This window comes from Lepeophtheirus salmonis, chromosome 8 (assembly GCF_016086655.4).
Source record: "Lepeophtheirus salmonis chromosome 8, UVic_Lsal_1.4, whole genome shotgun sequence".
In the NCBI taxonomy this organism is placed as follows: domain Eukaryota; kingdom Metazoa; phylum Arthropoda; class Copepoda; order Siphonostomatoida; family Caligidae; genus Lepeophtheirus; species Lepeophtheirus salmonis.
This window is the reverse complement of record NC_052138.2, coordinates 15,667,338-15,691,902: the sequence shown is the minus strand read 5'-3', so window position 1 is coordinate 15,691,902 and position 24,565 is coordinate 15,667,338. Positions and strand designations below refer to the sequence as shown.

The 24,565-nt window shown below is 34.0% G+C and overlaps 5 protein-coding genes and 2 long non-coding RNA genes across 7 annotated transcripts; 4 read left to right on the top strand and 3 right to left on the bottom strand.

Moving 5' to 3' along the window:
• Positions 1-9,397: 9,397 nt before the first annotated feature.
• On the top strand, positions 9,398-11,927 carry LOC121122510 (uncharacterized). Its single transcript, XM_040717529.2, has 4 exons — positions 9,398-10,078; positions 10,151-10,462; positions 10,530-10,755; positions 10,818-11,927. Exons 1-4 carry the CDS (start codon positions 9,632-9,634, stop codon positions 11,555-11,557), a joined length of 1,725 nt encoding a protein of 574 aa, XP_040573463.1. The 5' UTR covers positions 9,398-9,631; the 3' UTR covers positions 11,558-11,927.
• On the bottom strand, positions 11,847-12,827 carry mRpL21 (mitochondrial ribosomal protein L21). Its single transcript, XM_040717530.2, has 3 exons — positions 12,602-12,827; positions 12,108-12,428; positions 11,847-12,051 (listed from the first exon to the last, which is right to left on the bottom strand). The coding sequence occupies exons 1-3, from the start codon at positions 12,747-12,749 to the stop codon at positions 11,927-11,929; spliced, it is 594 nt and encodes a 197-aa protein (XP_040573464.1). The 5' UTR covers positions 12,750-12,827; the 3' UTR covers positions 11,847-11,926.
• A 39-nt stretch (positions 12,828-12,866) lies between these two features.
• LOC121122512 (uncharacterized) lies at positions 12,867-15,132 on the top strand. The gene is made up of 4 exons (XR_011781474.1): positions 12,867-13,072; positions 13,130-13,409; positions 14,385-14,493; positions 14,675-15,132. It is a non-coding gene; the product is annotated as an uncharacterized lncRNA (long non-coding RNA).
• LOC121122514 (uncharacterized) lies at positions 14,365-14,776 on the bottom strand. The gene is made up of 2 exons (XR_005865807.2): positions 14,586-14,776; positions 14,365-14,513 (listed from the first exon to the last, which is right to left on the bottom strand). It is a non-coding gene; the product is annotated as an uncharacterized lncRNA (long non-coding RNA).
• Positions 15,133-17,238: 2,106 nt separating the features above from the next.
• On the top strand, positions 17,239-19,319 carry LOC121123406 (golgin subfamily A member 7). Its single transcript, XM_040718526.2, has 2 exons — positions 17,239-17,696; positions 17,761-19,319. The coding sequence occupies exons 1-2, from the start codon at positions 17,349-17,351 to the stop codon at positions 17,908-17,910; spliced, it is 498 nt and encodes a 165-aa protein (XP_040574460.1). The 5' UTR covers positions 17,239-17,348; the 3' UTR covers positions 17,911-19,319.
• LOC121123405 (deoxynucleotidyltransferase terminal-interacting protein 1) lies at positions 17,914-19,319 on the top strand. Its single transcript, XM_040718525.1, has one exon. The coding sequence runs from the start codon at positions 17,914-17,916 to the stop codon at positions 19,114-19,116; it is 1,203 nt and encodes a 400-aa protein (XP_040574459.1). The 3' UTR covers positions 19,117-19,319.
• Positions 19,320-19,529: 210 nt separating this feature from the next.
• On the bottom strand, positions 19,530-24,565 carry l(3)76BDm (trafficking protein particle complex subunit 8 homolog l(3)76BDm). Its single transcript, XM_040718524.2, has 5 exons — positions 24,445-24,565; positions 22,521-24,381; positions 22,248-22,462; positions 21,955-22,168; positions 19,530-21,897 (listed from the first exon to the last, which is right to left on the bottom strand). Exons 2-5 carry the CDS (start codon positions 23,805-23,807, stop codon positions 19,645-19,647), a joined length of 3,969 nt encoding a protein of 1,322 aa, XP_040574458.1. The 5' UTR covers positions 23,808-24,381; positions 24,445-24,565; the 3' UTR covers positions 19,530-19,644.

Below are 24,565 nucleotides of genomic sequence, written 5' to 3'. Positions count from 1 at the left end.
CTCTTATTTCAAGATATTACTATATTGCAATCATGGTTTTATGGTGGGGGAGGATTTGAGTGACTACAGATTCCTCATGAGGGATGAAAATTTGATGTATTTTCTAACTTGCCCAGTTTTTTTGTTTTTTTGAATTGCTAGTCTGAAGAATAAATTTTCTATGCCTCAGCAGTTGTCATTATTATTTAACTCCTAAGTAGTGAACTTCCTTTCTTACTACATACAATTACATTCAAACCTGATTGAACATTCGGATGTAATCATGAGGATTTGTTACAGAGTTATAATTGTAAGTCCTTGTTGTACTCCAAGTAGAACTGAGGATCGACATTGGAGTAATTATTACTAATATCCTTATTTATTTTCTTCTTCCCCTCCTCCTTCGTCACAGCTGATTGTAGCTGAGCCAATAAAACATCATGACAGCCAAGCTGCTCTCCATTCTTCAAATTGTCAGGGTTACAATATTGATTTTCGGTTTCTATTTTGTAACAGATTGAATACTCCAGATTTTCATTACTATGCCTTGCAGTTATTATACTATAACAAGGAAAATTATTGTGCCCTTCTGATGATAAGGGCACTTATTTAGTTACCTTCATCTGGTCCCTGGAATAGATAAAACATTAAAAAATAAACGAAGCATGTCAATGAATAAATTCAAATGATCCTAGTTTTTAATTATATGTTTAGTAGTAGAACCTTCATGCTCATCGTTGCCAAAGAATATAGTATGTATACATGGATCATGAATAATAAAAATAATGCCTTGAGTCAAGCATAGAACCCAACTGCTTTCAATTTAGCCCTCATTTCCTTTAACTCAAACTTTATACCCCTGGATGTGGTTTTAGAGTGTTTCAAAGTTAATCATATGTTCATAAACATGTGTCGATACAGCTGATGTACATAATATTAAATATACATAGATGTAGGCACACGTATATGCTTAGTTCTATAGTATGTTCATAACCAGGTTAGCGAGTGAGTCTATAAAAGATAGAATCAACTACCTGGAAACAATACGTCCTTTGCATTCAACTACACATAGAAAGGAAATAATTTTGAGGTTAAGGAATTCATAGCAATCCCACCCAAGTCAGGAAAGATATGGGTATTTCCTTATTCTACATGTTTTGAAGCTACATATATTAATTACAAGATATACCTTTCCCTAATGGTATGTACAAGAAATTGATCATATGTTTTAGAAAACGATTTCAGAGCCTAATAATACTTTGATTAGTCCAATTTGTAATGTGTCAAAACAAAAGCAAGCTGGAATGTTTTCCCCCAAAATTGAGGCTGCGTTTGTATTGTTATAACTACTGTCGTTCATTTCTAACAACAAATTATTCTAATAGAACCTTTGGAAGACTCACAAATTGCATTTAAAGTAGTAAAAATTATTCGTCAGAGTGAAAGCGTCAAAAATTAATATATATTATTTGAAAAGGTCAGAGCCAAATACAGTTTCATAAATCAAATTAAGATTCTAAACTATAGTTATTATTTATGGGTATCTAAGCTCATTCCAGAAATTTGAATATACAGGCTATAATTAACTGAAATATGTCTATACATGATGATTGGATATTTTTCCTCGTCTTAATTTTTGTGCTAACTCACTACAATTTGATACTTAACAAAAGGAGAAAATAAGAATGGAAGGATCTTAGAAATAAGCTTTAGGATTTGTTCGTATAATTCTTGAGAAAACTATGTTATGATACTTTGAGTGATTTGTACATTTAAAAAAAAGTCATTACATAAAATCCCTTGGTCTTCGTGTTCGTCACGAAGAAACAACATCATTAATTATCTCAGTATGAAATTATAGAATATATGATTCGTCATGTAAATCCTGCGTCAAAATCCAGGGGCGTCCGCAGCGTTTGGGGTGGAAGGGATGCAGCCCCCCTTTAAAAAGTTAATACATTTTTACTTCTTACTACAATTTTTTTTTAAAGTTTATTTTTCGAGAATAGCTCTAGAATTTCCCAAAAAAATTATATTTGAAATAAAATTTTCTAATTTTTTTCAAATAAATACATATTCTAGAATTTTTTCTGCACAAAATTAATGTTTGAATTTTTCAAAAAATTTTTAATTTTTATTTTGTGTGAACAGCCGATAATTTTTGATTTTTTTTGCAAAAAATTGAATTCTTTGTGATAATTGTAGATTTTGAAATTTTTTTACAAAAAATAAATATAATTTTTCTCATTTTTTTTTAAATCGAACACCCCCTCCCCTCCTCCCAAAAAAAAAATTATATATATTTCTTTGGACGTCCCTGAAATCCATCATTTGAACTCTGTATAATATGTTATTCACGTCATACGTTTAAGTGTTTAGAAAAATATTTCAAATCTATCCTTTTATGACATTTCAACATGGACTAATTCAATGGAGGGCGCCATAGTTAAATGTCACTAATATAATATTCGAAAGAAAATTCCTCATATAATTAAATAACTCCAAAATCCAAATTATACAACATGGATTTGAGGACCGCATAACATTATCAAAGGAACTCTGTTTTAAAGAACACTATACAGTCAGAATTGTGATGTAAAACCCTTAAATACCCTAATATTACAAATGTATATTTATACATACGTTTGAAGAAATCCTCAAGAAATTATTAGAAATTGAACACACTCCAGGTGCAAAGTGAGAATCTTCTTAAAAATTACATCGAGATAGACTCTCATATTTCAACGAAACAAATACATACTATATTAATAACGAATTTAAAGAGATCCTTTTAAAACGTGTGCATACATATATGTGGTTCGTCAACATAATTACAATCTTGAACAAAAGTCAAAAAAGATCAATGTGGCATGTCAACACAACATCCAGTTAGAATGAAGCCCAAATATTCTTCAAAATGTCAGGGTTGCCAAGTTTCTTATATTTTCACAAATTAGAAGGTCATATTTATTAACCCACTGTCTATAGATGAAATTGCAGTAGAACCAGTGGTGTTGCTACCGCCTGGGGGGGGGATAACCAAAAACCCCACCAAAAAAAAAGTTTTTCAAGCCCCTAAATATTTTATCATATATATTAGGTTGGAGAAAAAGTAGTTTCTTATTTTTCGCTTTATTTCAATGCTTTATAAGAAGTTTTACAATCATTCGATTTAAGCCAAGTATTCCCCCTTATGTTCGATAACTTAAGGACAATGAGAATCCAACTTCATAATACCATTTTCTTAGAATCCCTTGTCCTTATTGGCAAAAATCTCGGACAACCAATTTTTCACAGGCCTGTATATAGATCAAATTTGTACCGCGAAGCGCGTTGCCCATAGAAAAAACAGGTAGTGGTCACTTGGTTCCAGGTCTGGACTGTAAGGTGGATTTATAAGAACTTCCCATCCGAGCTCCCAGAGATTCTGGGGCATTATCAAAGATGTATGTGGTCTGGTGTTATCTTGATGATGTCTTGCTATCTCCTATTCACCAGTTCTGACCACTTCTGTTCAATCGCCAGCTTCAAACGGTCGAATTGTTCACAGCAATGTCATAATTGAGCCGGGGGGGGGAATAATTTGGACCACGAGCTGATAGAGTACCAGCCCCTTATGCATTGGAAATTCTCTTTGTCCCATTCAGCGCATTTTTCCTTTTCTAATAGTAAAACCATAAAATATGGCAAAGTTCTTCCTTTGAGACCTCCATACTCAACGCACGATAATTCACGACTGAACAGGCCAAGCGCAATACTGTCTAAAAAATGTTTGTAGTATGCACTCACATCTTTACAACACGTATGATCCAATGTAACCAATAATGAACAAAATATATTTAGTTTTAAAAAAAGGACGAAATTACTTTTTCCCAAACCTAATATATTTGTTATATAAGTTAGGATTTTGCAACTTTTATAACCAAGTTGTACAAGTTGCAAACAAGAAATGAAATGAAAATTTTTAAATGAGGATTTATAATACATTGGATGAGTATAATGCAAAGATTACAAAAACCAATATTGTATTTAAATATTTAATTTTGTGACGAAGAAATTGTAACTTTTACAATTTGGTTATACAAGTTGCAACTTGTACAGACATCGTAACTTGTACACAACATATTTATATAAGTAATTATATAACGGTGTTGATAGCTTTTGTGGCTAAGCGCCCAGAGAATGAAAGGCAGCAACGCCCCTGGGTAGAGCAATACAATTTTGAATCGGTTATTTTCTTACCACATAACAACTTTTCGTAATCCAAACTTGAAAAAGAGTTGACAAACAAAGCCCGCTAGAGTACATCATGTGTACATATATATCGACATTTATAATTGTTTAATTCAAAGATAAATGGATTTTCACCTTACATTTTCCTCTTATCAGGTAGGAGTGAAAATGAACCATGAACATGGCAGATGAGCACATAGGTACCTAATAAAATTCATGTAGGTAGGTAGGAGGGTTTTTTATTTAATTAGGAATATTTAGAGTTGCGTAAAAAATGACCTGTCGGTAAGTAAAAATAAAGTTAATCCAAAATTAACGTGGCAACCCTGACAGTTTGGAGGATGATTAATTTGCATGGCGTTTTTATTAGATCACCGGCAAGCAGCGCTGAGGAAGAGGAAGGAAATAAACACAAATCCCACTCTGTATATGCTAGAATAACTCCAATTTCGATCTCTCCTCTAAGTCTAAAAAGGGCTTACACTTACATAACCCCTGCTGAAAATCGTTTGTATTTTGGGCATGTAAAAAAAGAAACAGAAAATCAGCATGAACCCTGAAAATTTGAAAAATGTTTTGTAGGAGAGCAGCTAGGCTGTTATGACGCTTTATTAAATCAGCTGTGACGAAGGAGGAGAAAGAGAAGGAAATAAAAAAGGATATAGGCAAGAATTACGCCGGAGTCCATCAAGGACTTATAAGCCCGCAACAAATCCTCAAAATATCTTCCCTTCCACATATATGAACACACACGAATATTCAATCACGTTTTGAATATAATCGAATGTAACCGACATGGAAGTTTTCTACTCCGGAGTTAAATGATAATGACAACAGCTGAGGAACATAAAATTCATTCTTCAGATTACCAATTCAAAAAAAAACCCAAAAAACTGGCGAGATACAAAATACACGTGATTCTCATCAATACTCGCAACTCCCGAGCCAACTCTCATTCTTACTCAGCCTTTCATGAGCACACGTCCTTTTGTTTACTACATACTAAGAGGTCCCTTCTTCAATAGTTAAAATATACTAACAATAACAGCTTTAGAAGTCACTCTTCAGACTACAAACTTAAAAAGAACTATCACCCATTAAAGTTATATTTTATACAACTCCAAGTGTATTATTGATCTCTAAGGATTAATATTATATGAATTCGAAATGAAGAGGAACAAAACATTACATATTATAACTGACATGATGTTGAAAAAGATAAGTATCTTAAGATAATATTCATAAATAAGTGAACTTATAATCCCATCTCTGGATTAGAGATAGGTAAAGAACAAATAAACAACCTACTTCCAGCTAGTATGATTGAAGGAAATGACTCTAGGACCCTACTTAAAAGGGTAAATGGGAGTTGGAATTACATGCACTATAAATGAATCTTTTTTTGTGTATTATAGCAGGAAGATAATTTCATCTAACGACTTCCTTTTAATAGTAGGATGATTATTTGTAGTGTTGGACTGATTCAGGTATAACTCAACTATAAAAAAACAGCTCGACTTTACAAAATTCGACCATTTTTTTAGTAAATGTTCAGCACTCGTAATAAAAGCTCGTCATATCTATCACAGATACTCAACAAAGTTTCAGCCATTTTGGACGCGCAGTTGTTATGTAACACTCGTTTGAGTGAAAATGGACAGAATCGAGTATCAAGCTCTCATTATTATTATTTTTGAAAGTATAACCTTTAAATAAATTCAAACAATAGCAGACACATAGAGACTTGCTGTGTTAAAATTTGAGACGTCTAAGTCAATCCAACTCGGAATAATTGTGCCAAAAGCAAAAAGTGTGTCTTGAACAATTATTTTGCAGAGAAAAACAACGAGTACTATCTTGTATCTTAGTTGGTAGGAAACATTTCAGACTACCTCGTAGATTAATCTCACCTTTATTAAAGTGGTGGAACGGTAAAGGCCTTTCCAAACTTGTTTGAGCAATCCATGAAATACTTATCCATTCCAACAACTTTGGTGCCGATTGAGAGTCTTTTTTACAATAAATATGATTGGTAGTGATGGGGCTGAGATGTTCATGACTAATCACTAATCAGTATGAATGGTGGCATAAATTAATTTTGTTTATGCTTTGTTCTGATGAGGTAAATCAATGATCATTAGCGTAGGATCGGTCCTAGTACCCTTTCCTAATCAGATCCCTAAATAGTTTGGTTTTTTGTTTTTTCGGTCCGATCTTTTTTTACCATTCAACGGTCTTAAGAACAGATACGTCGTCCAAGCTGTCTTTTTTATCTTCTTCACTCCTATCCACGATTTAATAATATAAAAACTAGTGAAATGCCACGAGCAACACTCGTCCATTGGTACTCGAGTTTATGAAGTAAATAAAAAAGAAACTAAAAATTCGGATCATTTACAGAAAATGTAATTATTTACTTGTAATCCGTCAGAACTATTGATTCCTCCTTTTTCTTTTTCAAGCACATTATTACATGTTAATCTTCATAAAGTATTTTTGCATTCAGATTCAAAAAGTTTTGTGTACACACAAAGAAGAAATCTGCTTAATACAAGGTGTTAGAATGTTAGTATAACTAATGGGAAGCATAAAATTACTTGTTAGAGAAGGGAAGACCCATTTTTAAAAGTCAAATGTTCGATATCTTTAAAAAATATGATTTTTAGACTGACTAGTTTGTTAGTGTGTAAAAAGTATAAGGGAGAGTAACGAGTACTAAGGCGATTAACGAGTATTAGAGGAGTAACCATTTTTCAGGCGAGTAACGGTTACAGCTCGTAATTCATGGATAATTTTTTTCTAGAAACTCGAAAATAGTAGAACAGCAAAATTCAGCTCTCGGCACATCCCTAACGAAAATAAAGAAACTAATTAATGACAGCTAGAACCTATGATACTAAGTTCTGGCCACACTATAAATTTCCGGTATCTTATCTCTTTGAACTAGGTTATGTTGAACAACTGAAAAGAAATCGTAACTACATCATTTCAGCTCTTTAGTTACCCAAGGTTAATATAAATGCAAGGTTATACCCAAGATATTTAGAGACAAGGTAGGTCAGAGACGCCATTTTCATGAAAATTTTATTGATACACACATCCAATTCTGTGACGTCATATATATAAAATATCTGGATATATAAATATAATTAATGAACTTGTAAACAGAAACAGCTGATATTATTATGTTTTATTAAGCTAAAGAGCGCTTTTATGTATCGCCTTGACGTCATATCTGCCTGGCGAGGTAAAAAAAATGATGGGTGACATACCGTGTCTCTATGTATCTTGGCTATACCATAACACTTTTCCAACTGATGTTGGATTTCCACCACGCTTTTTAATAGTGACGTCAAAGAGTAAATACTGTTATATCAATTTCCTTGACTGTTAGTTGTTATACTCTATGAAATCAAAATATGTATGTCTTGGCCAGCAGTCGGTGAGGTACATCAAATTTGAAAATTCTGGCAAGCCCAATTACATGATGGCATAATCTTGTATGCCTATTATCCTTGGTAGTTAACATAAAAGACCCATAATGACTGGACGTAGGACTAAGAAATTTTATTACGACAGGACTGATATAACTGCAATCTTTTTAGTTTTTAATATCGATCCAACACTAATATAACTTTTAGAAATAATTTTATATTATGCAAATAAATGTTTTCTAAAACTACTTACATTATTTGTTTGATAATAATATTAATTGACCGCCATAATTATTTGTTGAACCTGGACTTCATCAAATAAAACATATTTACTAGATCTCATCTAGGCTCAATCAAGATACTTAGAGACTTGTCAAAGCTAAATTACTTGAATAGGAATGGGTTTTAAATAAATTAAGGATTTATTTTCTAAACAAAGGCCATTCAACCAAGTTATGCATTAGAGGAAAAATATTAATTTTTTAAATTTTTTCAAAAAATTACAAGAAACCAAGTACCAAGAAATTATATATAATCCTGAGGACACCCCTGAAAAGTGACAGTTTAACTCCGGCATGACTTGTCGTTAGTATCGCGACAAAACTTATATAACAAGAAAATATGACACGGAGTAATTTGATTTTTTCGACAGAAATTGGGCTCCCTCTTACAAGTTTAAAATTTGAGATCCTGTCAGGTTTTGACTAGATCAGGCTGTACCCTATTGGCTATTATATTAAATCAAACAGTCCCTCCAATTCAACACTATTATACATAATGACTGTGGCTTTGCTGCTTAGGCAAAGGATCTATTGCCCAAAGGGATATTAGAAAATATGTTCATACATGTGGCAATGTTTCCAACCCAAAAAATAGTTGTTATTATATCGTCCATATGTTTATTTTCTTCATACATCTCATGAAACTCATAGGATTTCCGCCTTTTATCACCCCCTCCCTCACTCTCTAGCCCCAGCCTTGTGGGCTAGCATCATCATTCATCACAATGAGTAGCACTTATTATTATTTGTTTTTTCTTTATCTACACATAAATATAATATTATATTAAGAACTCCATATAGATATATTTAAAAATTGGCGGGCTTCCCATGGAAACTTGTTTGGTCCATAATATTTCAGGGCCCACATATGTAGCACTAATGATAATGGATTTGCTCTCAACGGTTTTTGAATGCTTAAGTCTTCCTCCTCATACTAAATAATATGTATATTATCATTTATGAAGCATTCTGCATTTTTGATGTATTTACTTGTGAAAGTCAAAGTGTGAGCCTTGACTTCTTTCACCGACCACCCCCAAGAATTCATTGCAGGGGCCATCTGTTATTTATTTGTTTTTGTGATTTCAGTTGCATTGAATAATAATATTAACTATTATCCTTGGCCGATCAGAAACTACTAATGCAGAAAGGGTAAGAAAAAAAAGTTGTTGGGCAACTCTGGATTCATATTTTGGGTGTTCATATTAGATGTATAGTCAATACTGCACATTTGTTAGTTATGTAGTTAATGAGTCTTCAATCTTCACATTATGAGGAAGAGAAACTATAATATTCTTTGGGGTTATGTACGCGCGGTTAGAAAATAAAAATAAAATGGATATGTACATAATGGACGCCATGATCTCCGTTAAAAAAAAGAAGGAAAAATCAGTTCCTTCTTGTTTTTGTTGTTGTTGTTATTCTTCTTTATGAGGTGTTTGGCGCGCGAAATTTAAATCTAAAAGGAATAGTTTCGTGACGTCATGTTCCCGCTCTCGCCAGGAGAAAAGAAATACCCGGGAAGCTTGGCTTCGTTTCTCTTTCTATCTATTCCCTTCTCAGTCATCTATCCCTGGAGTTGAGACTTGAGTTAGATAGGAGAATCTGTCACACGTCTCATTTGTTCTGGGCAACTGGAGAGGTTCACTCTAACGCCTCACTGCTCACTGTGTTCTTCCTTCCACTCATCTTAGTCACACCAACATGGTTCGTAAACCCTTTGGAGAAATTACAAATACACCCATCAAATCTCCTCACATCTCCAATGGCACCGCCGAAAATAGTCCCAATGAGATCCTCACACCTACTGCTAATCTCAAAATGTTGATCCGTGTTGCCTCGGAGACTTCGGATCAGATGCAGAATCGTCGTCGAGCACTGTTTTCCTCCCCCAAAGGGAAACGGACACCCACGTCCGTTCGTGTAAATCCGCTCATCTCTTCTGCTCCCGTCATTGGGCAGAAGTACACAAGGAAGGACAAGAGTCTGGGACTCCTCTGCGAGAGATTCATCCATTACTTTCCAGAAAAAGTCGTTAATGGAGAATCTCCGGATATTCAGCTCGATGATTTGGCAAAGCAAATGAATACGGAGAGGAGGCGGATCTATGACATAGTCAATGTACTTGAGGCCGTCCAAATGATGACCAAGGTGAATCCAGATTCTTAATTCTCTCTCTTTCTTTTTGACTCAATTCTTCTTCTTTTTTTCCCTATTCTTTAGATCGGCAAAAATCTCTACAAATGGCACGGGAAAACACATGAGAAACTGACGCTTGCCTGGCTCAAACAACTCGGTCTTAAGCTCAAGTTAGACGAAAAATATCATGAAGTTCTCTCTGCAGAATCGGATGAATCCATTCTCAATATCATTAGTCCCATGAGACACGCCATTCGAAAAGAAACAGATTCTAATACATCCATTCAGACTCCTTCATCGGATTTTTCACCTTACACCCCTAGTCCTCTTGAAAGAAAAACTTCCCTTGGAGTTGCCTGCCAAAAATTCCTAATGCTCTTCCTAGTCGCCCCTCCTGTGAGTTCCTCAGTTTAACCATTTAAATTATTATTGACTCATATATTCTTATTCTTTGTTTTTATAGCCTAAAGCAATGAATCTTGAATTTGCCGCCAAAGTCATTCATGCATCTGGTGGTGGAGCCCCTACTGCTTTACCTGATGCTATGATGAAAACAAGGATCCGTCGTCTTTATGACATTGCGAATATACTCCAATCCCTCAAGCTTATTCAAAAAATTCATCTTACGGAGTCTAAGGGGGGGAAACGCCCTGCTTTTCAATATATAGGTCCAAATGTTGATAACATTGGTATGCACCTTAGCTCTACCTTATTCAAAAATTGTAATTCAAATTTTTATTTTATTTTACAGATGTTACAAAAGATATGTTACAAGAGTTACCAGCCACACGACAACGCCATTCACTTTTTACTTTTGGCAAGAATCTATTCAACGGAGGCTCTGAATCTGTTACTGATGAAAACGCTGAGTCAAAAATGGTTAAAAAGCGGACAATCCCTGATACGGGATTTTCCATGGATCAGATTCGATCTAAAGTGCATTCCCACGCTCGGAGCTATGGAGATGTATCCCTTAATGACAACCTGCCTATTGCTCCTAAAGGATCCTCCTCCCTACTAGACTTAAGTAACGCTTGTGAGTTAGAGAGGCGTCGAATGAATTTCATGTCTCCACCTTCGAATGCAACTTCTCATATCATTCCACCTTCTCAGTACCATCAACAAGTTCAAAATTCTCCATTGAACCTAAAAAAAGTTGTGTCTCCTCGTTATTCTCCAAGATTTCAATCTCGCAGTCCTCGAATTCATAATCAAAGCAGAATTAACAACGGCATTCAGTTAATTTCTGTCAATAGATTTTCAACAGTTCCACCGAGCTATTCAGTTCCTAGTTCATCAACAACTACTAATAATCCGGTGATAAAGGTGCTTAATTTTAAAAATGTTGTCGTTCAAAGCCCTACGCATAATGGCAAGAACTTAATTCCCTTTGAGAAGAAAAGAGAATCTCCCATGAGACAATCCAATATCCTACAACCTTCTGCTTGCTCATCCTCTTCTTTTAAAATAATCAAATCTCATATTATGTAATTTACATAAAGAAACTTGTTCCCTCCATTTCTGTTCTCTGGACATATCATTAAATTCCAATGATCTCTTACTTATAAAATTTCTTCCATGATAGTGAACTATTGCAAGTGATTTAATTTAGAAACTAATTCTACGTTTATTTATATTTTTTAATGATTATTATTTATCAAGAAAAGGAAGAATGTTGAATCGTTTTTTTAGTCTTTTCGTTCTGCTACTAACTGTGCAATGTATAATGTCTAGTTTTTGTTTGTGTGTATACGTTGAAAGAAACTTATTGCCTTCAATATTTTGAAGTGAAAATATTTTTATTCATAAATCTAATGTAAAGCTTATTTAAAACAAATAGAATAAAGTCCAAATCAATTTCTATGATGGGAGATTCTCCACTAGTGCGTTGTTTCCGTCAAATCCAGCCAGGTCATCCGTTTTCTCTAGTTCATTTATAAATGAAATGCGATTGATTCTAATAGTGGTGTGTATATTATTGGCGACTAAATGATGGTATTATTAAAATAAAAGATTTCTATTTTATACAATTCGTACTTACATTTGTAGCGTAAATGATTATTCCGGCGAATGAAATCCAGTCGAACCTTGGTTTCTGATGGGGCTTTTTCTACGACTGTCGCTTCAACTCGAGCCAAATCTCTCGGCAATAAAGGTCGTCCAATTAATGTAAAGTCCTGACTCCCAATGAGTAATAATTTGTTAAGAATTATTTTCTTGCCGACAGGAGCTCCTATGTCTCCTTGGATCATGAGTAAATCTTCATCCGTCACTTTATGCTGATGACTTCTAAGACTTACAATAGCAAATAGGCGACCATGGTTCTTATCACGGATTTGAGTATTGACACTTCCAATTGTTTCTGTAATATTAGTAAATCCCTGATTAATTGTTTATATTATTAATTTTAAAAAGTCTAAATCAATTTATAATGAGAATACTAAATAGCTTGAACAATCTTAAAGCATATAATAATAATATTTATATTTCCTCATCATCCTCATGTACTTCCAAATTACTTTAAAAACTAAATACCTTTTCTGACTACTTCTTCAGAGTCACACTCTGAAATATCCGAAGTTTGAACCATTGGAGTAAAATTTCGAGGGCGAGTTCGAATTCCAGCCGTTATTGGTCTCATTATTCGACTCATGTGTCTCCCTAGAGCATTTGACGAAAACATTGGATAGTTATTTAATTTTTTTTTATTTTAACTTATCGTGCGACTCTTTTGATCTGTTGTTGAAATACAACTGTTTACAAAAATTATTGACGTCATAAGAATTAAGTAGCTAGTTTATTTACTGCGTTAGTCATATGGTCTGCAGCTGCCGTCATACATAACAGAGAATTAAGAAAAATGTATATATTTTTTTTAATTCGGAATTATTATTAATTAGTTCAATTTCTAAACATAATTACTATTATCATAGATACATTATATTATAAAGCTTTACAACAAAGTAGCGAAACGCGACTGTTAGCTTGAGTTTGGGTCAGACAAAGGTTAATAACTGTGCAAAGTTTATATGAATTTATTAATTATTATTTTAATTTACAAAGGACTCAAACCATCAAGGTGATCTATAATAATCAACTACCTTGTAAGCCATAGAGTGACCATACTGAGCAATATCAAGGGAAATTCTTTGACATAGCGACATTTCGAATGTTTAAGTCAATTATTTCTTCTTTATTGACAAGTTCAACTACTTCTTCATATCATCACTCCATGGATTCATGGTCTCTATGACTCAAACTAATTCCCAGGGAAAGACAATGAGTTCTAAATTCTAATACTATATCTGGAGGACCATAAGCTCGAATCACGGAACCTGTTGTGGTAAAAGCCATCATTTTGATAAATTCCCTCGGGTAAACTCATAGGAATTTTGTATTTGTCTTAGTTGTAATTTTATCTCAGCAATACGTGATATTTTAAGTAACTCTTTCATTTTGGGATAATATTTATTATTTCATCGCTTTCCCTTCTATAATCATGATTATATTATTATTTACCTACTTATTTTGATCAATCATCTCTGAAGTTGGCGAATATGCTACTTTTCAGAGATGCATATTTCCTGATGTGATATGTACTATTCTAAAAACGTCACTCTTGTAGTCAGTACTAGAAATAAACTTGCATTAATTATTCATTCTTATTAATTTTGTATTAAAATATTATTATCAAAGGAAAGGATACTTCTATGCTATCTGTTAGTTATCAACACATGAAAGTTGGTAATAAAATGTATAGTTCGATGGTAATAGAGTATTTGAACTAATCACTATACATCAAGCCTATAATCTTTTTTTAAAGAAATCATAGATGTTCTTCATTATTCATATGGTCTAAGAACCTGCCACTTAATTTTTTCCTAAAAATGTTTTTAAACCCGCCGATGAAGTTGCACAGTAGATCTAATGCAACTCCAGATAATTATAAAACTCATTGGTATGACATTTATATGATTTTCAGTAATATTTGTAATAAATCCTTGAATCAGAGCAAATTATTTTTAGATCCACATTTCTTTATTTATAAATTTCATTTGAATTTAATAAAAAACTGTTATTCAACAAATTCGTCTATATCAGAAGTTACATTGAAATTTGTTGTATGATTCATCTAATAAAAATTACACAATCACTCAGTATTAGTTTTAGTATTAATTACTAATATTTATATTAAGGGGACTGAGTATCGTAAATTAAAACTTTGTAACAAAAAATATTAAAAAAATATACGTCAAAAACTGCAAAATTGAAAATTAATATGATAATGTCGGCTAATATTTGATAATTTTAATCATAGGATGAATCATGATGAAAAGGGGAGAGCGAAGCAAAGGTGAGAGCCGATCAAAATCGAGGTGCGAGAATTGCAAAAATGTTGTCCATGTGCACTTTGAAGGATCCAGTGGGTAGATAGCATGTCATGAATCTAAAAAATAGGTCAAAAATAAAATAATTTTGTTTATCATCAACTCAAAAGTTATAATTTTATAAAACTTACATTGATTACTAGTCAATTCTAAGATTTATACTTTTATTTTGAAAAAATACTTTAAGTCCTATTTAATATTTATACCCAATGGATCTAAGAACTAATGTAGCTGAGTGTGAGGAGAGTTCAAATCTTCTTCAACCAGTAAGGATTCGTCTTATGGAACAGACACGCTGTGCGAGATGTTGGAAGCCTTTAAGACCAAATGATACCTGGCCTGGACCTCGGGAATCTAATAGACTTCCAGACAATGCTCCTAATACTATTCTCGTTGCCACTCCTTGTGGACACATTTACCATGGATGCTGTGTAGTCAATTTAGATCATTGCTCGATATGTCGTGGAAAATTGATGACATATAAGGAATTACATGTTGTTTTTGATTGTCAATAATACCTTTAATGTTTTATTGAATTATTGCTTTTTAAATTAGTTCGTGCTATCTCATTTTTGATTTTGGTAATCAGATAATCATAATATCTAGTATCGTATTATATGCATAAATAAGCGTTTCCCAATCTATAGAGAGGAAAAAATAAACATTACAAACATTGAATACTTCATATTTTTTATAAATTTAAAAATATTAACAGAGCCGTGACTTTGTTTTCCTAGGGAGGTCTGGGTTGGAATTTGTATTATTATCAAGTTGACATTTTAAAAATTTAATAATTTTTTTGAAGTATTTTGTTTCTTTTAATACAACATTTGACATTTTTCAAAATTTTTTTTGGACATTTTGACAGAATGTTTCTCACAAAATATTGGCCCGTCGTTACCTTTATTATATCTCACAACCTTTCCTTAAAAAGAAACCGAAAAAGTATGTAATTAGTTTGCCAATTATTCTCAATTATGAAATTATTATCCAATAATAATTGTTGAGAATAGTTTACAGCTAAACAAGGTGTAATTCGTATTCAACCAATCAAAGTTCAGCTAACACTAATAAGAGAGTAACAAGTATATAAATTAACAGCTTATAACAAAATATACAGTATACATTTTATGTATTTTTTTTTTGTTTTTTTGCTAATGTATTTCGAATTTTCTTGAAGAACTAAACTATAATCATTATAGAGATAAAATTAGAACTCATTGCCATAAGTTATTATTCATAACAGATTTGGAAAATAAAAAAACTTGTCCAAATTGCCGACTTATTGAAACATACATTATACACCTCTGTTTATTATGTATTCAATCCAGAGGAGCCCCTCTCTCTCACACCTTTTGTTGTAATGATTTCTATGCAATATTCAGATTACTAATATGAATAGACTATTCGTATTTGATATTAGTAATAGTCTCTTTTGTATAGTGTAATAGTATATATTAGATTTGTTATACAGTAATATCGTGAGATTCTGAACAAAAATATGTACTGACATATGAGTTTTTATTGAAATACGAGCTGGCAAAGGGGCGCAAGAGCCGCTTCATGCACAGTTTTTTTAGTTATTAGTTATCACTTATTATAGTCAGGGTCGATTTTACCGTGAATAAATTACAAAATTTATGAATTTTGTTTTCTAATCTTATTTTTTAATAGAAAATAATTTCTCTATATGTAAAATTTTGTGATTGAATTTCTTAAAAAAACACTATTATTCTTGTTCGAGATAAACTCTGTTATCACATTCGTGTAGCAGAGATGTAATAAGAAAAAATATAAGGAGGCGCATGCATTGAAAAAAAAGAATACTCTTATTTTTGTGAGACATCCTACTAAATATATAAATAACTAGCAAAGAGTTACCTGGCATTGCTCGGGCCAAGGTGGGAGCGGAAAATGCTTCAGTGCGGACCATCATAATAATATAGCACCGGTATATTATATGAAATTAATTATTATAAATTTAAAAAAAAAAGTGTTCTAAACTTCAAATAACATACCATCATATATGCTTGAAAAATATTTTGTAGTTGAAAAGTCTAACTCTTATTTTTGTCAATAATTTGTCAAATCGAAATTCACTAAGAAAATTGAAAAAAACTGATTTTGCCCAAAAATGATTAACTAGCATGTATTGGCATTGTAAAGAGGAACAAAAAATTACCAAGATTTTTTTTCGTACTTGCAAAATCAAAAAAGCTATGGGGAATAATGTCATCGAATAAATAACCCTCAATAAAAGGGTTTTTTTTTTGCAAATGTTGCATCAGTACAGGGAAAAAATTATAATTAAATGTATTATTATTATTTTATGATGCATTTTTTTTAAACACATCAGAGATAAGCGAGAATTGTTCATTCAGAGAGAGACGTAAGATGTTAACACCACAACGATCTATTAAATAATGAATGAAAAAGAAAAAAGAGCACACGCATCAATAATTTTTCTTCTTTACACAATGTTTTCTCTACAAAAATGGCATCCCAATCTATAATATAAAAATAAACTATGACATGTTATAATATGTATCCCATAATTTTAATTTGATAAGAGTCCAAATTTGTTCCGATTTTCCATCCGATGATAAGAAAAACAGAGCTACAAGACAAATATATTTAGATAGTACATTTTGTTTAAGAGGTTGAGCTGAGCTAGATAAACAGGCTATAGAGTGAAGTTATGTAAATAGAGAAGGAGCAAGCTGAGGGAGAGAGAGTTACAACTTGCAGCTAAGGAAAGAGAAAGAAAAAGCGTAGAATTCATCTTCTCTTAAGCTGAGAGCAAGAGGATTCAAGGAGAGAAATCCAATTGTGTTTTTTTTTGTATTAAATACAAGTAGAAAGGCGAAGAGGAGTGGAACTTAGAGAGGTCTTTGATGGCGAGTAATACAACCTCAAGTAACGGAAACAACTGTAAACCATCATCTGAAGGAGGAGGCGGCAGCGGAAATCCCTGTGTTTCCATCTCCAATTGTAGAAAAATATACGTACAAAGAGACTACGGCGAAGGATCTGGAGTGAAATTCCAAACCCGATTTCCTTCTGACTTAGAAGGAAAAATAATTCGGGATGAATATGATTACACAATCACGACGATGAACTCCATGTATGAGGAGGCAGAGCGAGCCAACTGTTCAACGTTTTGTGAGGGGTGTATGGCCTGTGTGACTGCATATCTCATCTATTTCTGCTCAGAGACACACTATGAAAAATGCCTTAAAAAGGTGGTGCTTCCATTAAATCCATCCGTCTCGTCTTTTAATACATTTCTATTTCCCTCCATTCCAGGTCTCACGATTTGTAGCTGAACAAAACGAACGCGTTTGGACGAAACGAGGACTTCTTATTACAGATCCTATCGAAAAAGGACTTCGAGTTATCGAGATATCCGTACTTACTGAGCCTGCTCTCAATCCTCCGCCTACAACATCATCATAAATTATGTCACGGCGCCATCTTTCACTTCTCTCAACTCTGGAAACAATGGAACGCTCTTTACCTACATCAGCCCCTGCTCTATCCAGGCTTAAATCATCTCTTTCAATTGAAGACCCTCTGGATCTTGTTCGGAAAGTAGTGCAAAAAGAGCTTAACCAAAAAATACATTCCCTCTTCCAAGAATATATTCGATATTACTTCCAACCAGCCGCAAAAAATGTTGAGGCAAATCTTGGATTGGACACTTCTGATCTTTTAGAAAGAACCTGCATAAATGCACTAGAGCATGCTAAAGTACTTTTTCGAGGTAAGGGTAGCTCACTTAAACGGCCTCATTCACCTCATCATCCAGGAGAGCACCTACCCTCTCCTCCTATTAAGAAAAAAAAAACTATCCTACCCAAGTTCAACAGTAATTCAACGAATCTATTCACCATAAATAGAAAAGGTCCTCAATGGAGTGCTGATAGAATAAGTTCTGAGACTGTCTTTGTTCTTGGCTCTAAAGCTAATAAGGCTCTTGGCTATCAAACAACTCTTGGTAAACTCTATTCGCAGCATCCGGATGTATTTAAATATCCTGCAGATAATCAGGATAAAGAATGGTTGGCTAAAGAACTAATAATGTCTACTACGGGTGGAAAAGCATTTATTATGGTTTTGGAAGATATATTTGAACTTTCAAACTTACCAGTGTATTGTCCTAGTACTCGCATAAGGACTTCAGAGCTTACAGGCTTTAAAATACCTGAATTTATGATGGAAAAAATAAAAATATTTATGAAAAAAATGACAAATGAGCCTTCCCTCGAAGATAAGACATTATCCTCTCTACTTCATCGAGGAAGCGAAGAAGTATGGGATCCAGTCAAAGAAGGACCTAAAGTGGAAGAAAACAATGTCGGTGTTAGTCGTGGAGGAGGCGAAGTCGAATTAGTTGCTTCTTCAGACGTACATGATATATTAAATGGAATCAAAGATGGAGGAACAGGGAACACCTCTGGAGTGGGTGTGGAAGATGATTTAGGTTTCTTACACGGAATGAACCTTACTTCACTTGTGAGGGAATTTGAAATGGAAGCTGGAACAGGCTCACAACATTTGGGTATCCTTTCTTTGGCGGATGACACTGAGAGCTTCTCTGAACTGTCTAACGAAGTCCAAGAAAACATTGAGTCATCATTTGATAACATTGAGTTTAATTGAAAATGGGTTCAGACACTCACACACTCCGTGCTTCTTCATTCTCTCTTAGTCTCAATCTATTGAATTTTTACAAAATATTCATGATTATATTATTGTTGTTGTTTTAAGTAATCATTTTTATTCATTATAATGAATGATCCATTGGGCGATCCACCATCTGTATATACATGATTATTATTATTATATTATCTTAGTTTCCCTCATTATTGGTAATTTATATTTTATTCATCAATGACGTTTTTGCCCTTAGTTATATTATTAACATTCGGTTATTCATATAATATTAATATTAATCATATCCGACAACGAGAACAGTTAAACTGATAACATTGATATCCATGACATTAGTTACACAACAAAAGAAACAGTTGAGGCAAAGTATATAAGTAACTAGTAAAGTATAACAAATAGTGTTTCTTTAAACTTTTTTTTAATTCGAATATAGTTAAAGTAATAAAATAACAATGAAGAAAAATACATTTTAATTTAGAATCCTAGGAGGAAAGAGGAAAAACATGTCCCTAATATCTACTCAATCACAGACAACTTATTTTTTACGATAAAAGTAATGTCAATAGGTACGAGATCCAGGTCAGATGGATCCTGTGTTGCAACCGGCATATCCGACACTTGAAACATGAATCCACCTCGCAGATGATATAGACCCGGTGCAGTTATTGCAGCCTTCAAATTTAGAATCTTTGAGGAAGACGATTTAAGGAGAACATCTGTGCCTTGCGTACAACCCAGAATATTTTTCTCTCCTGTACATTTATAGTGGATATACAGATTTTTATTAGCCAAATTATTAATTATAATCTTGAAAGGTGCTCTAAATAGCCTGCATTTGTCGAAATCCACGTTACATATGGGATCAGACTTCACTTCTACTTTAACTGGGAAGTTGGTTTTTACACTTTCAAAGTCTTCATTGAGTGACATTGAGACTTCTTCAATATCTGGAGTGGCAATTTCTTCGTCAAATTGTTCGACTGCTGGCTTTATCTCGTTTAATACAAGCCCATTTAGTTCTCCTGACCTCCAAATTACAACAGCAAGGTCGGACTTTAATTTTGGATTAGATTTGGGTGGAAAATGAAATCCTGTCTTTAAGAAATCCAGATAAGGAGGCGAATGAAAAGAGTAAGATCCTTGAATACTTTTAGACTTGATGTCAGAAAAATGAAATCCCTCAACTTTTTTATCGTTTTCGCACTCAAGTGTCGTATTCACGCAAAGTTTTAAAGACTCCTCTTTTGTGACAACAAGATCATCTCCTTTATTAAAATATACATTACTAATTGACTTGTCCTTAGAAATTAATCCAATTTGAGTCACACTGATTGTCTCAAGAACTTTATTATTGCCAGTCACGTTATTCAAAACAAGTGCCATAGTCTGATCTCTAGAATTGTTGTACACAAACGTTGGATTAAAATTGGATTTAACATCTAAGCAAGGAATGACTTTAACATTGAATTGATGACTAAGGATACGATGTTTCGGATATGTATTGGCTGTGGCATTTTCATAATAAAAATGTATTTTAAGAGAATGTAACCCAAGGGATTGAGGGCACTTGATAAAGATTCGAAGTTTAATAGACTTTCCTGGGTCTAGGGATTTATTTCCCAATGGCACAGGTATGACGTCCAAGTTCTTAAGAGTAAGCTGACCATTATCGAGTAGTTTAGACAAATTTGGATCAGAAATGATTGGATATTCGTATAAATTAATGTTTTTTTTTCCACCAAATGAAAATAGTCCAGGAGAGTATGATACTATAAGACAATTGATTAACGGGACGTGTCCTATGTTGCTACATTCTAGCTCTAAAACTCTAATTTCTCCGTTATATAAATATTCAGGAAGATCAGTAAGAAATTTAACAACTAACTTTGGTTGACTAGATCGGACAGCAACTTCAAGACGAAAGTCTGGTCCATAAGTACCGGATTTCATGTCCTTGATAGTCGTATAGCGGGGTCCTTTGACAGAAAAGGACTGCTTACCACGAATAGTATAATCGGTTGATTCAGATTGAGAAAATTGTGCCTTGAGACTATATTCGATCCCTGTAATTGACAATTTCCCTGGTTTATGAGGCTTCAGTGTTAGTGCCATAACCATTTTTGCACTTTTTTCTAAATTAAATGTATCTAAAATATCAGTTTGTACAAATGTTTTAGAAAGAGGATCATCATTCGTTAACACTTGTGTCTTATTTGGGTTATCGTCTGGAATAAAACTCCAAAGTAAATATATCTGCTTTAATAAAAGAGGCGTTTGGAATTCATTGTTGAGAGGAATCAAATATCGAAGAGTTTCATCCACTGTTCCTTGAGGAATCAAGTTATTAGCACTCTTGGGTCCATACACACTCTGACATGATTTGCTAAACGTCACGTTATCTACATGCCCAATATGTTCAATAATAACTTTTTCTAGATCCTGCCATTCTGTTTTTGGGTTCGAATGTATTAATGATTCGTAACGAGTAGTTCTGTCGTTGTTTAAGTCTAACACAAGTTCCTGGGGAATAAATTTTGGTATGGGAATGTCACAGACCTTTTTATCTTCTTTTTCTCGTAAATGCTGAACAATGAAAAATTCTCTTAAATGACACATTTGTTGTAGAGGATTTACAACTGGAAGCGTCATTTTAAAGAGTTCATTAAAAAGTGATGCAGCAGCTGAATGATCTTTAAGAAGAAGAGCCAAATGTCCCAAATTATACAGAATGTGATCTTCGCTTAAATTCCAATTATGTCCCTTGTAGACCTATTAGTATATATATATAAAAAGAAAGATAAGAAATAGGAAAATAAGAGAAATAACCTCATATCCTTTTTCATAAGCTCGAGAAGAATGTTTTTTCTGTCCACTTTTAGAATATTTAAAGGCAGCAAGTATGATATAAAACGCATATTTTCGAGTTAAAGGAGGTTTACATTTAAAGTAGCATAAGGCAGCTTGTTCCAGGAGTAAACTACTCCTTAAATCCTTGGCATCTGTCGTCATTCGAATATAGGACTTTGCACTTTCTTCATACCTTGAGAATATAATTTTATAATCATTTGAATATAATTTTATAATCATTTGAACATTATTTGGCATAAAAATCAACTCACATTCCCAAATGACGGAGGCATAGTGCATCAAATAGTGTAGCTCGAAGAGCAAAATCAGGCATTTGACAAACTTGTTGATATTTTAAAATAGCATCTTCCATGTAATGAGTTGGATACTTTTTTGCATTAAAGTCCTGAACATTGACGAATTGCATAAAACTAGAGAGCGCAGACATCTCAGCTGCTCCAGCATAATAATTCCATGCTTCATCACTCTAGAAATGACAACGTAAAATGCTATGTCAGTACATTTATAACTAACACTTTGCATACCTGAAAATCTTTTTTTATGGAGTGATAGCAACCATACGCATGTTTGTAGAGTTTAAACATGAAATACAAATCAGCCAATTTACGAACTAGAAGTTCTGGGGCTTCTTTACCATACACAACTGAAGTTCCAGACGAAGACCCCGGCTTTCCTTGTCCGAACCACCTCTTGGCACCACTGAACAAAGAACGACTCTTGCGATTAGTTGCAACTTCATGCAATGTACGCATCTGTTTTTCAACAAAGGGAACGAGTCCTCTTATTGCAAATTCCCGTATAAATTTGCGAATGGATTCAAAGTCCTGTTCTCCTAGAAGTAGAGCAACATTGTCAGGCGTGGCTGGTACTAACTTATTCTTGGATTTATCTTCAACAGAATCATCAATGTCTCTAGCAAGCGGATGATCCACAGAAGAATTATTATTGGGTTGGGGTGGCGGAGGTGCTACAAGGAGAGAAGCATTCGTGGTCGTAGCTAATGTTGTAAAACCTAATCCTTTATGGCGCGAGTGCAAATCACAAAACTTGAGAGATGTTGAAGTAGAGAACCATGGATGCACAGAGGGTGGCTGAGTGCGAGTATTGATTCTTACATAATGGGCATAAGAGGGTAAAGTCTGATAATATTCCGGAGTGGCTTCTGTATCTCCAATGATAAGATAGGCAATCCAAGGCTCTTCAAATGCGAATTGAGGATAATCTGTTTTTTTCCTGAGGTGAGGTTCAATAATAGAAGATCGAAGAGACTTTAGAGAGGTGAGAGGATCCTTTTCAGCAGCTGAAGCCACAAGGAGAATGGCAAGTTCGGATCGTAGATACTCATGCTCAGCAGTAGGAATAGAAGCGAGGAAAAGTGTTTGAAATGCCTTGAAAGACTCGTCTTCCAGAGCACTCACAGAGTCAGATATGAGTTTTGAGCCAATGAGTCTGTGAGGATCCTTTTTAAAATCTCGGAAGGAAATGGAAAGGGAGGGAATGGTGTGGTGAGCGCCTTCGGGATCCTTGAGCGTTATAGAGGAGGGGATCGTGGAAAAGGGCTGAAGCAGTTCTGCTGGAGACAAGTTGTTGCTCTTGGACAAAAGGCACTCGGCCTCGGGGGTTCCAAGCACGGATATCACCGGACCATAGTATTCACTTAAACGAAGTTCCGCATCACTCATAGCAGCACCACTCCCATTCGCAATACTAGGACCATTGCCAGTGGCATTCAAACCTGTGCTGTTATTAGGAGCCAGGATATTCAGAGAGGCTGCCGCTCCGGGGGATTGTCCCACAGGCTTCTTCAACATGATCCAAGGGATCAACAGGCGCAGATAGGTGTGAGTCAGAGACCCTCAGTCACCCCTTTTCACAACCGTCTACTTGCAACTCGAGTCTCGGAGTCTTAGGATGACCTAGAAATTAAATTAGAGACTGAGACACTGCAGAGCCAGTTCAGTAGTAGTCAAAAGTCACGTCATTTATGAGCCAGGAATGCTATTCAGGATGATTGAGAGAAAATTATGACGTCAGAAGAACAAAACTATTTAATGACGTCACATTAAATATAAAACTCCTCCTTCGCTCGATCTTCAATCTTTAAATTAAAATTAGAGTTGTATAAAATATGTGCGAACGATATTTTTTTTCTTCTAATTGGCAATTTGAAGGGCTGCTATCATTTTTATTTAATTTTTGAAGTAACAACATTTAAATATAAAGTAATAACTAGTGCCTGTGGTCATGAAAAACGGAGAGTAATAATGAAAATTTGTTGGGGAGAAATAAGATCGAGATCTAGCTGAGTCCGATTTTTTTACTATTCAACGGTCCTAAAGACGGATTAGTCGGTCCTAGCCGTCTTTTTATTTCCTTCACTCCTAGCTAGAATTGAAGATCATAAAACGAGAAAAATAATGAATGATAGCTAGAACTTATAATACCTACCTGATTGGTATACTTTCTTGTCGCACACACATCCAATTTTAACCTCCAGGTATCTTATCATCTGGCAATTTGCATGCAATACCTTGTCTCTTTGTAAGATGTTATTTTGAACAGGTTAAAT

Excerpts from the sequence above, each read along its gene's own strand:
- LOC121122510 (XM_040717529.2), top strand. The coding sequence starts at position 9,632 with ATGGTTCGTAAACCCTTTGGAGAAATTACAAATACACCCATCAAATCT. Across the intron at positions 10,463-10,529 it reads TCTTCCTAGTCGCCCCTCCT|CCTAAAGCAATGAATCTTGA; the intron begins GTGAGTTCCTCA and ends TTGTTTTTATAG. Across the intron at positions 10,756-10,817 it reads TCCAAATGTTGATAACATTG|ATGTTACAAAAGATATGTTA; the intron begins GTATGCACCTTA and ends TTTATTTTACAG.
- mRpL21 (XM_040717530.2), bottom strand. The coding sequence starts at position 12,749 with ATGTTTTCGTCAAATGCTCTAGGGAGACACATGAGTCGAATAATGAGA. Across the intron at positions 12,429-12,601 it reads TGAAGAAGTAGTCAGAAAAG|AAACAATTGGAAGTGTCAAT; the intron begins GTATTTAGTTTT and ends CTAATATTACAG. Across the intron at positions 12,052-12,107 it reads TAATCATTTACGCTACAAAT|TCGCCAATAATATACACACC; the intron begins GTAAGTACGAAT and ends ACCATCATTTAG.
- LOC121123406 (XM_040718526.2), top strand. The coding sequence starts at position 17,349 with ATGGCGAGTAATACAACCTCAAGTAACGGAAACAACTGTAAACCATCA. Across the intron at positions 17,697-17,760 it reads ATGAAAAATGCCTTAAAAAG|GTCTCACGATTTGTAGCTGA; the intron begins GTGGTGCTTCCA and ends CCTCCATTCCAG.
- LOC121123405 (XM_040718525.1), top strand. The coding sequence starts at position 17,914 with ATGTCACGGCGCCATCTTTCACTTCTCTCAACTCTGGAAACAATGGAA.